Here is a 12,500-nt window from a genome sequence, read left to right on the forward strand (position 1 = left end):
ATGAACCCATACACTCCAGAGTGCTATGCTCTGCCTGTCTGCCTGCCTGCCTGTGTCTCTGTCTGTCCGCCCGTCCGTCTCTCTCTCTGTTTGTCCGTCTCTCTCTTTCTCTATCTCTGTCCATCTGTCCGTGTGTCTGAACATCTGTCTGTCTGTCTCTCTCTCTCTGTATACACTCTCATACAATAAGCAGTCACGATGCCAGCAGGCTGACTGTAAAAGTGTGCCTATGTGTTCATTATACTGTATGTAGTGCCCAGTATTATGTACTGGCATTGGATCTTAAAGTACATCATAAATGGTCTTCGTGTGTGTGTGTGTGTGTGTGTGCGTGTGCGTGTGCGTGTGTGTGTGTGTGTGTGTGTGTGTGTGTTTGTGTGTGTGTCTGCTAAGCTTGTGTATGTGTGTGTGCACGCATGTATGTGTATGTAGTATGTATTGTCAAGAAATATTAGAGGCAATGTTTATATGCAGTGCAGGATGGCTGGGGGCCAGTAGATGTATCAAAACCGACTCTGGCACACTTTATAGTTTCCTTGTTTGACAACACCATATTGACAACTCGTCAAGACAACTCTGCCATGATAGAATGACAACATCTCTCTCTCTCTCTCTGTCTGCTGTGCTGACACCAGCAACCCCCCCCCAAGGAAAGGTTTGCAGATGTTGGAACAATGGGAGGGCTCTGAGCTGCCGTGCAAATGAAAAAGCCAGTCAGGTGCAAGTATAGTGAAAAAGATGCTGGGCACAGCAAGTTCTCCTCACCGTTCACGGCTACTACTGCAGTTACTGAAACAAGACCGCTGACACGTACAAATGAAAAGGTGCTGCTACATACCGTATGTACTGTATGTGCACATAGGGCTCAAGTCTCTGTTCCTCAATACTGCCCCCTACAAGGTGACCATTAGTTACGGGTGGCTAAAGCTGTGGTGGAGGTCCAGTGGAGTTTAAATTTGGACCGGAGTCCCCACCCCCCCTCCAACCATACACACACTCACTTTACAGTGAAGCCCATTGGAGTGTACAAAAAGGGATACAATACAGAGGAGTGCATTATTGAGTGGGTTAAGTGAGTACAGTAGGACTTCCCTCCCAAACACCAATGTACTCTGAAAGTACCGTGTGGGTGGTTGGAGGCTGCTGGGTAGCTGACAGCGTTGCCAGATGAGACTGATTTCTAGCCCCAGAAAATGCTCAAAACCCACTGGGAAGCACTAAATCCTGCCCAATTTGAACTAAATTCTATTGATTTCTATGGCCATAAATATGCAGAAAAAACCCACCCAAATGCACTTTTTATCCATTTGTACCGGCACACAGCCATCCTTGGCAGCCCATTTGGGCGGGAAACAACCCAATATGGCAACACTGGAACTGTGGCGTAATAGTATGGGAGTTGGATTGGTACGAACTCAAGGGCCCTAGCCTCTACGCCAGGGGAGGCGAAATGTGGATGGAGGTGTAGATAACTATATAGCACTCTCATGCACGCACATCCATGGCTGAAGTGCCCTTGAGCAAAGCATGCAGCTCCACATTGGTTTAGAGGGGATTGTTCATATGCCTGATTCACAGGATGCTCTGGATAAGAGTGCGATCTTAATGCAATGGTGTGGTGAATTTTAAGGTGCAGAAGGCTGGCTTAGAATGCATTGCTTTAAATTGTGGAGAGAAAGGCCAAAGTCACAAGATAACTTTCAAACCCTGTAAGAACCCAAAACGTAATAACTGCCCATAACGTAATAACTGCCCATAACGTAATAATTTGGGCGTAATAAAACCCATAACGTAATAACTTGCCCATAACGTAATAAAAATTCCTTACCCATAACGTAATAACGTTCTGCCCATAACGTAATAAGTTATTACGTTATGGGCAGGTTATTACATTATGGGCCTTACTCTAAAAAAAAGCGTTGATAATGTAATAACGATGCCCATAACGTAATAACTGCCAGTAACGCACAGATGACTTCAGTATTTGCAATGCACTTTACTATTGTACTGTTCATATTTCGTCTGACCTCTATTGTTGCAGCAAATAACAGTGACTGGATATTTAAGTGGGCTTGCAGAGCAAGTAATCTCTAAGTCAGTGGTTACCAAACCTTTTTCCCCGCGCACCCCCTTTCACATTTCAATGTGGTTCGCGCACCCCCTAAGCAAATGTTGCACCACCGCACATTTTGGGTAATCCTGATTTCCAATCGATCTGATGTTTTTTTTCTGCCATAATTAAAATAGAACTTATTGCATGACAAGTCTGTGAGTTAAAAATTACACTTCAGATGGATCCTTCCAATTAAAACTACCTGACGTTCATTCATACTGGATAAAAAACACACATATCCACCCTGCTCTATTCAGCTCAGGCACGCACCACAGTTTGGGAAACCCTGCTCTAAGTAAAGTTTATGCTTGCTTGCTTGCTTGCTTTATTCTCTTGTGCAGGGCGGTAAAAATAGAAAATGGATCTCCTCCTAGGCCTTTCCAGATAGAGACACCGTTCAAACACTAAAACGACCGGCTCGGCTTGGAGATCATTTGTTCTGCTATAGCGTGTCCGTGTCTCTTGTCGTTTTTCCGCTTTTTGGCGATTTTGTGCAATTTTGGGTCCCCATTGAAAACAATGGTAGAACCTTCATGAACCAAGGTTCCGCGAGTGTAGGAGGCTTTTTCGTTCATAAAACATCAACACTTTCACCTAGAAGTTTAGTTGACGCATTGTTAGCGAGCTCTATGGGATGTCTCCAAATTGTCAAAGTTTTATCTCCCAACTCCCATTACTTTTTAAATGGCAGGTGTGTAAAAACGACAGGGCTTTTACATTGGTTTTCCCATTGAGGCTTGAAGTGCCTTTTTCAAGAGGTCAGCGCATGTCCCACAAGAGGTCTATTTGTGACTGAACCGTTTAACCTATAAACTTCATTCAGAGACTGTTAGAGTAACCACACTTATGACTCCAATCAGTAAGCAGGACACGTGCCAATTCCTTTTAGTTTTTTAGCAACATCAAGCTAAAGACAAAAAAAACTGTTTCTGATTCTGCCCTCTGCCTTAGAGCACCATACTAACTGCCATTCAGTCAACCAGAACAGGTGCAGCCAATATAGGGTTCCATCTCAACTGTCACTTTCTCTCAACGTTCTATTCTTAACGAGCAACTGCTCTGTAGTTCTAGAAGTCTATTGTTCAGCTCTTCAGTGCAATGTAATATTGTCTTTTATAGCTTTTTTTTAGTGTAAGGCCCAAAACGTAATAACATGCCCATAACGTAATAACTTATTACGTTATGGGCAGAACGTTATTACGTTATGGGTAAGGAATTTTTATTACGTTATGGGCAAGTTATTACGTTATGGGTTTTATTACGCCCAAATTATTACGTTATGGGCAGTTATTACGTTATGGGCAGTTATTACGTTTTGGGTTCTTACAAACCCTTCTATATTCTATGGCTCACAAAGTCTTTGGTATTGGTCGCAAACATTACCCCTTTCCGCAGACTCACATTTCAAATTGTCCCGTCATTGTCCCGTTTGCACGCCCACCCGAATCATAAGGCTGTCTGATTGGCTGGTACTGGGCAGGATGTTCCGCCCCGAACGTCCTGAAGTGCCAGGAAGTGGATCCTGTGCTGTTTTATGTGTTGGGCGGGTGGGCAGGCGGGTGGACGCTTTGGCAGTGGCTCCATTGATTTACTGTAATTATTCCGGTATCGACCCCGCTCCAGTCTGCTGTGGTCATGCAGGCTAAACTAGGTCTCAAGCCCTCCAGCCCTCTCTGATCTCCTCTCTACACGAAAGTCCTCCTCCCCTTGCCTTGCCTTGCCTTGCCTTCCCTTCCCCTCCCTTCTATTTCTTTTTCTTTCTTTTTTGAGGTTGCTCTGTCTTTCTGCCCTCTTTTTTTCTCTTTCTGTCTTTCTTCTACTCTTTCCCCTTTGGTCACACAGTCATTTTCTTTCTTTGATCCCGTATTCAATCAATGATCTTCTGTTCTCTTTTTTTCCTATTTTTTTCTGTTTTATTTGCTTCACTTTCTCCCTCTTTATTCCCATCACACTCTGTCCTCGACCTGTCTGCCCTGAAGTTCACAAACCTTCCCTCCTCACTCCAATCTCTCCTCACTCAATCTCCAACAACACAGTATCACTCCTTGATTCTATCATACACTTCTCTCTGCCCCCCCCACCCCCCCTCTGTCTCTCTCTCTCCCCCATGTTTACAGGCACGCAATATAAACGCAGCATTTGACAGCAAGCATCCTGACCCCTCTAGGACCCAGGAGACACACTGACCACCACCAACAGGTCAAGGGTTCCTTCCCTCGATGTACTCAGTTTACTGCTCTGCTCACGTCACCCATATTGAAAGTGGCTCTGCACTAAACTTCATTAACCCTTTCATGCAGGGCCTACTTGTATGTCATAACATCATCATAAACAAAATGGTAATGACCCTGTCTGCATCTGTTATGCTGCTCCACAACACATGCCGTTCCACCAGTGGAACGCTGTAATAGCCATTGAAAGGTTTACTACCATACTACAACATGGCCTTGAGTAATGCACTACGACTTGGTCATTGCTATTCTGGTAACAGCTAATTCATCACAGCATGTCTTAATGGGTTAAACTGTTACTTAACACTAGAACTACCAGGATTTTTCTGCCTACCTAGAAGTACCAGAGAGGGGTCATTTGACCCGGTGGCTTTTACCTAATACACTAATCACTCATTTTGTTATGGTAATGAGGCTGTTAGGGGCCGTGTGTGGGGTGAGGGGGTCACACCTTACAGTGCTAACAGCCAAGACAAACAGGGACAGAGAGCTTCTTCCCAAGGGCGGACAGCCTCCAAATTCACCACAGGAAAATAGCAACTTGCATGAAGACATCAGCAGCAAAAACAGATAGCACAGTTTGGCGGAGAGTGTGTTACAGTTTTTCTCCATTGGTTTGGCTCATTTCTAGAAACTGAGATGTCATTCTCAAAACATGGACAAATCCCAAAACTAATTTGCAGTTCCTCACAACAGAATGGCATTTATCATTGCTTTCATCAAATTTCAAATGCTTTTGTACATGTCTCAATCATTTAGTACATCCTTGCAAATGGCTATGTACAAGTATCCTACAGTTAGCACAATCAACTTACATTTAGTAAAATTTTCAAATGAATGTACCTTGCTGATCTATCCCAATTGGTTGATTCTCAGTGTAATGGTTGTCCTGAAAACATGTCAGCACATTTTCTTCATATAAGTCATCAATGAACGTGTGAATGTCCCATGTGATCATGACGAATCATATGACTGCAACCAGATAATGGTTGAATTACAGTTTTTCTCGATTGGTTTGGCTCATTTCTTGAAACTGACATGACATTCCTATAACCATTGGGTCATTTGGCCAAACATTCTTACACTTCTGCAAAACAGTTCAGATAACTAGCAAAATGTCATATACCTCCCAAAACACCTCATTCTTGCATCAGCACAAAACCGTCTCACATATACAGTAAATAGTCAGTACCATCAAAATGGCATAGATCCTTCTCAATTGCATTTGCATTCATTTAGTCCTTCTGTCAAAATAAACTGGATGGTTCAGCATAACTACATGGATCCTCATCACTCGCTCATATCACCCCAAAAACAGTTTACCCATGTGTCAAAACTAAATTTCTTCCCCACATATATCATCAGTACCCCCAAAATACATTGTCCCTTTGCCATTGTGTAAGCACTGCCAGTCAAAATGGTTAGGTGTTTTATCTACGTTCAGCTAACATATTTTGACTATGTTTAAAAATGAAAAAGTGAGAGAAACCATTGAAGTTTGACAACACGGATAATTTACCAAGGACATTTATCAGTAACTTTCTTTACTGTAAATTCATATACAGAAAGTAATGCCCATATAATCACAGGTTTCTCATAGGTTTTGCTCATTTCTCAAAACAGAGATAACATTCTCAAAATAACATGGACAAATGCCAAAGCAACTAGCAATTGTTCAAAACAGAATGTCGTTTGAAAAAGTGTCATGAAATTAGCCAAATAACAGAGGAAACTGTAGTATACACGGTTGTAAAATTATTTTCTACTAACTAGTAAAGTTACAATACCATCTGACCTGTTGAACACTGTCATGAATTTACTATGTAATGAAATTCTTAAAATATGATGTCCTTGACTGTTTTGGGAATTGCGTAGACCACTTTGCATATGATGACTTACACAATTAAATAATGCTGACGTGTTTTGGAGAGGGCAACCATTAGACTGAGAATTGTCTAATTCGTTTAGATAAGCAAGGTCTATTTATTTGGAAAATGTGCTAAATGTATGCTGAATGTGTCAACTGAAGGGTATTTGTACATATCCATCTGCAGAGATGTACTAAACATTTGAGACATGTACAAAGCATTTGATATCTGATGAAAGCAATGAAAAATGCCATTCTGTTTTGGGAAATTGCAAGTTGGTTTGGGGATTTGTCCGTGTTGTTTTGAGAATGTCATCTCAGTTTCGAGAAATTAGCCAAACCAATCGAGAAAAACTGTAACGTGTGAATCTCCCATGCCATGTGACCATAACGACTCATGTGAATGTAACATGGCAATTGTTAGATGGATAAATACCAGTGCATGTGGACTACTGCTTCACTTCCCTCAAGAATTTTGTGGTGAAAGAAGCTCCCCTCCATGGAACGGAGATGCAGAGATACAGCACTCAACAGGCATTGGAAATGATCCACACACACACACACACACACACACACACACACACACACACACACACACACACACACACACACACACACACACACACACACACACACACACACACACACACACACACACACACACACACACACACACACACACACTCTGTGTCTCAAGTGACAGCTGTGAGCTGCTAACAGTCACATTTCCACAACAAAAGGAGTGTCCACAGGGGGTCCAAAGGGTCAAATGACCCTCTTGTGGGGCTTTTAGGTAAAAAGGTCAATTGACCCCTCCGTGGTAGTTCTAGTGTTAAGGCTTTCAACAATGTCATAGCAATGTTTTTTATGATGTAGCTAAGGTTCTACAGCAAAAATGAACTTAATGAGGTCACCAGTGATCCCGTGTACACGAAAGGGCTATTTTTAATTTCAGCAAAAATGATTAATCCAAGCAACTCCAAATATTAAAGGAACACTGTGTGAGATTTTTAGTTGTTTATTTACAGAATTCATGCTGCCCATTCACTAATGTTACTTTTTTCATGAATACCAGCATCAAATTCTAAGTATTCATTATGACTGGAAAAATTGCACTTTTCATACATGAAAAGGAGGATCTTCTCCATGGTCCGCCATTTTGAATTTCCAAAAATAGCCATTTTTAGCTGCAAAAATGACTGTACTTGGACCATACTAGAAAATATTTGTTTAATACTTAGTAAACTTCCATGTAAAGATCAAATTTGGCAATAGGCAGTCCAATTTCAATAAGCAGCATAGTTGCAGTACCTTTTTTGACCATTTCCTGCACAGTGTCCCTTTAAGCAAAGAGGAAGGAACATTTAAAATACTAACTTTAAAACAAATTACGTTTTATTTACCTCACTATCATTTTTACTGAATTGGACTGACCCCCTTCATGCAAGACCACCTGACATAGTATCTGAAGATCTTGCAGCTACCAGCCATCTTTTCTATTACATTTTACAAGCAAACCCCTTCTCTATTTCAGATGGTCCTGAAGGTGTCAACAAGGAGCTTGAATAAGACATATTGGTAACATGCCATCCTGAGCTTCTAGCACACGTGAAAGGATTCTCATTTCATGTTGATAAAAACAGCATTCTTTCTGTGAGGTTAGCTGCGAAGACCTAGTTTTGGCTAAGACCTGCAGCAGCTGCAGACATCTAGCTGACAGACAGGGTCCAGACTCTGCTCCACTCCATTGCCCAAGGATGGACTCACACATTCAGAATCTATTCATATTTAATGGCGTCAATAAAAGCAGCACTGCCTCTGTCTTTTATGAGAGCGCCGCTAGCAGCTATGAAAGTTCACAGAGAGTGAGGGAAAAAGGTCTGACTGAGGAGAGGGACCAGTCTGTGTGTGTGTGTGTGTGTGTGTGTGTGTGTGTGTGTGTGTGTGTGTGTGTGTGTGTGTGTGTGTGTGTGTGTGTGTGTGTGTGTGTGTGTGTGTGTGTGTGTGTGTGTGTGTGTGTGTGTGTGTGTGTGAAATTAAGAGAATGATAAGAGAAAGCAAGTGTACTATGGAAGAGCCTTTAACGATGCCAGTAGATTAGAGGACATCTCAGTACTGTTAGTGGAGCGCAGACCATTTAATGGGTCTGGAAGCTCTTATGGCCACCCAAACACACACACGCACGCACGCACGCACGCATGCACGTGCACACACACACACACACACACACACACACACACACACACACACACACACACACACACACACACACACACACACACACACACACACACAGTCACACACACACAAACACACGCACACACACAAATGCACTCACAAACACACACACACAGACAAAGACACACACACACACACACACACACACACACACACACACACACACACACACACACACACACACACACACACACACACACACACACACACACACACACACACACACGCACACACACAAATGCACTCACAAACACACACACACAGACAAACAGACACACACACATACACGCACACACGCACACACACGCACACACACACACACACACACAGACACAAACACACACAAAGACACGTACGCACACACAAACGCAGCTGCACTTAAATGGTAGCAGGAGTAGCTTTAGAACCCTTTACTGACACAAGGCACATTGTATTGAGATATAGCGCTGTACAGTGTTAACTCTGCTCCACACACACACACGCACGCACGCACGCACGCACGCACGCACGCACGCACGCACGCACGCACGCACGCACGCACGCACGCACGCACACACAGACACACACACACACACACACACACACACACACACACACACACACACACACACACACACACACACACACACACACACACACACACACACACAGACTGATGACTCTCTGTCGCTAATGGCTACAGGCAGGATTTGTTTTGAACCAATTTAACACCCACGTCAGAAAGATATGCATATGCCTTTAAAAATGCAGCTAGGAATCAATTCAGCCTACTCTGACAGCACACACACACACACACACACACACACACACACACACACACACACACACACACACACACACACACACACACACACACACACACACACACACACACACACACACACACACACACACACATTTCATTTCCTGAGGCCTGGATGTGGTAAATCTTCCAGAATGTTTGATTCTCTGCAGGTGAATGCACACACACACACACACACACACACACACACACACACACACACACACACACACACACACACACACACACACACACACACACACACACACACACACATGCACACACACACAGCGGCTTCATATGCAAATCTGCTTCCATTAGGTTTGCTTGTGCAGAAAAGGCATGGGTACGGGAAATCAGCTGGCAGTAAAATGGGCTCTGGCATTGGAAATATGTGTTCACACAGCGCAGCGGGCATGAGCAGACTGGTATTCAGACGGCCCATTTTCCAATCCCAAAGCCTCGCGCTTCAGCTAAATAAGCATCCCCGTGTATAATGCGTCTCTGACACTGGTGCTAATTGCACTAAATGCTAACTGAATGCGTTTCTTGCTTTTCGGAGAGTCGAAGCGTGAAGCGTCGTTAGCATTAGAATGGTCACTTGGTGGGCTGTAGGGACGTGGGGGAGGGCATGTGACGGAGAGACTTGGTGCTGTATTGAATCTCTAACACCTTCTACTGTATATGGAAATAATGAAGCAACATAAAATCAAATGGCATGAAAAGTACAAAATGTTCATTGAGGGCACTCATGAAACTGGTAGAGTACTACTGTAGATCAAGAACTGCTGGTCCAGATGCATAGCATATCAGAACCCAGTGTGCTGGCAAGCTCATGTCATGTATATCTAGGAGCGTATGTCAGTGCAGGTTTCACAAAGGACGTTTCACAGAATCTGCACCTGCTTTGAAATATTTCACATTTAGCTTACAGTTCACAAAAGATCTCGTCAATGAATCAAACACATCCTAATATGTTAATGTTATCCAGAGATGAGACATGCTAATACTAAGATAATGTACATGTTGGAAAATAGCATGTACCGCAAGGTGTAATTTATTTCACATTATGAGACAGGTATTAATGCAACAAATGTGCACATTTGCACCAAATCTAATGAATTTGATTTTTATTCCATTTCATTTTACTCAATTATTTCCTACAGCAGCAGGTGCTGGAGATTTCCTGCTCTACTTTTATTTCTGCTCTGTCTCACAGCAAAATAAAAAAGACTCATGGACCGTGCTCTTATGTTTGTCAGCAAGAAGAAACGATAACCGCTCCTGTCCTGACCCTTCTCTCCTCACCACATCCGGCTTCCCAAATGACCCAAGTGGAGAGCAGAGCACCAAATCACTTCAGCACCTTCCGCCCAGACAGACGGGCGGGAATGAAACCATCACCTCAGCACCCCTGGACACAACAGAGAGGAATGAGAGCTGTGCCCTCAGCACCCTCCGCTTAGACAGGACTGAAGAGGAGCACAAGGGAAGAGCAATCCATCACAGAGCTATCAGCGGAGCTGTCACTCAGAGACCCGCACAGCACAGCACATCACAGCACACAGCACAGAACACAACAGCAGAGCACAGAGGCCCACTGCTGCATACTGAAAAGAGAGGAGTGTGTGTGTGTGTGTGTGTGTGTGTGTGTGTGTGTGTGTGTGTGTGTGTGTGTGTGTGTGTGTGTGTGTGTGTGTGTGTGTGTGTGTGTGTGTGTGTGTGTGTGTGTGTGTGTGTCTGTGTGTGTGTGTGTGTGTGTGTGTATGTGTGTGTATGTGTCTGCCTGCCTCCCTGTAGTATATGTGTCTGTCAGCCTGTATGTGTATGTACTTCAGTATTTGTTCGTGTGTGCGTGTCTGTGCATGCATGTGTGCCTATTATGTGTGCATGGTGGCTTGTGTATGGCTGATATAGAACCGGCAACAATACAGATAGACATACAGAAACAGATAAACACATAACAGGTGAAAATGTAAAGTAACAAATACTGTAGCATGGAAATACATCTGTAGCTCCCTACATGTAAACTCTCCCCATGACCTCTCAAGCGACCTCTCCTTGACCTTCAGCTGCATACAAGGTCACGCAATAAGAGACAGGGGGAGAGGGTGCGAAAAGCAGCCCAGAACATCCGAGAAAGAAACTGGAAGGAAACTAGTAAAATGAACACCAAGGGGTTCATATATTAAATCGAAACATTTCCATGTGGCCTAGTTACTGTGCTACTGAAGATTACTACTACAGTACATCTCCAAAATAAATGTTTGTTTTCTTAATGCCTTAGCGCAGAGTCTCTTTTATAACGTTATTGACATCAAAATGGAAATGACCAAGTTCTAATCTGTTACTTAATACTCTCTGCATTGTCATAATAATATTGTTATGATGTAGTTTGGAGAAAAAATGCCCTTCGACGGGCTCATCTCCATTGGGAGGCTTCATTTGAAACGTCAGTAGACCCCGTATAATACAACGAACAGTACCTGATCTCCCTCCTCGAAGACGCGGCGTCCGAAGCTCCAGACGATGGAGGGTGTGGGGTCTCCTGTGGCCTCGCACGTCAGCATGACCTGGGGGTCGAACTCCGTCGCCGACTGGTTCTCCAGGAAGGTGATCTTGGGCTGGACTGCACCGTGACAGGAAACACACCACCATGTTCATTAACATACACACTAACATACACATGCACATACATACACACACGCATGCACGCACACACGCACGCACCATGATTTTCATTAACACACACACATGCACGCATACACACACGCACGCATACACACACGCACGCACGCACACACACACACACACACACACACACACACACACACACACACACACACACACACACACACACACACACACACACACACACACATACACACACATACATACACACACACACACACACACACACACACACACACACACACAGCACCACCACTGCCGCAGGGTAACACTTTCATGCAGAGCCTTGGAAAAAAAACATATTGCTACCAAAATAATAATGACTGTGTCTAAAGCTGACATTTAAGACTGTACATTTAATCGCAGTGTCGTTATGTAGTGATATGTAGTTCATCTTTTTCAGCAATGAATGGGCTCAAGCACAGAATGATGGACTGCACATGAGAATTATGTACATGTAACTCAGTAAAACTAAAACAATAGGCCTATAACGCTGTATAAATTGAGGGGAAAGGGCGCCAGAGCGAGATTTAAAGTGGTGGTGCAATTTTTCCTTCATTATTTATTTCTTGCCAATGC

General features: G+C 43.5%; 1 protein-coding gene across 1 annotated transcript in view; it reads right to left on the reverse strand.

The window, feature by feature from the left end:
- The window catches only part of LOC134452631 (neural cell adhesion molecule 1-like), a 325,966-nt gene that overhangs the window by 72,166 nt on the left and 241,300 nt on the right, over window positions 1-12,500 (reverse strand). Inside the window, exon 8 of the mRNA XM_063203118.1 lies at window positions 11,717-11,859. Within this exon, the coding sequence (XP_063059188.1) occupies window positions 11,717-11,859 (143 nt within the window). The remainder of the gene's footprint in view (window positions 1-11,716; window positions 11,860-12,500) is intronic.

This window comes from Engraulis encrasicolus, chromosome 7 (genome assembly GCF_034702125.1).
Source record: "Engraulis encrasicolus isolate BLACKSEA-1 chromosome 7, IST_EnEncr_1.0, whole genome shotgun sequence".
NCBI classification, from domain to species: Eukaryota; Metazoa; Chordata; class Actinopteri; order Clupeiformes; family Engraulidae; genus Engraulis; species Engraulis encrasicolus.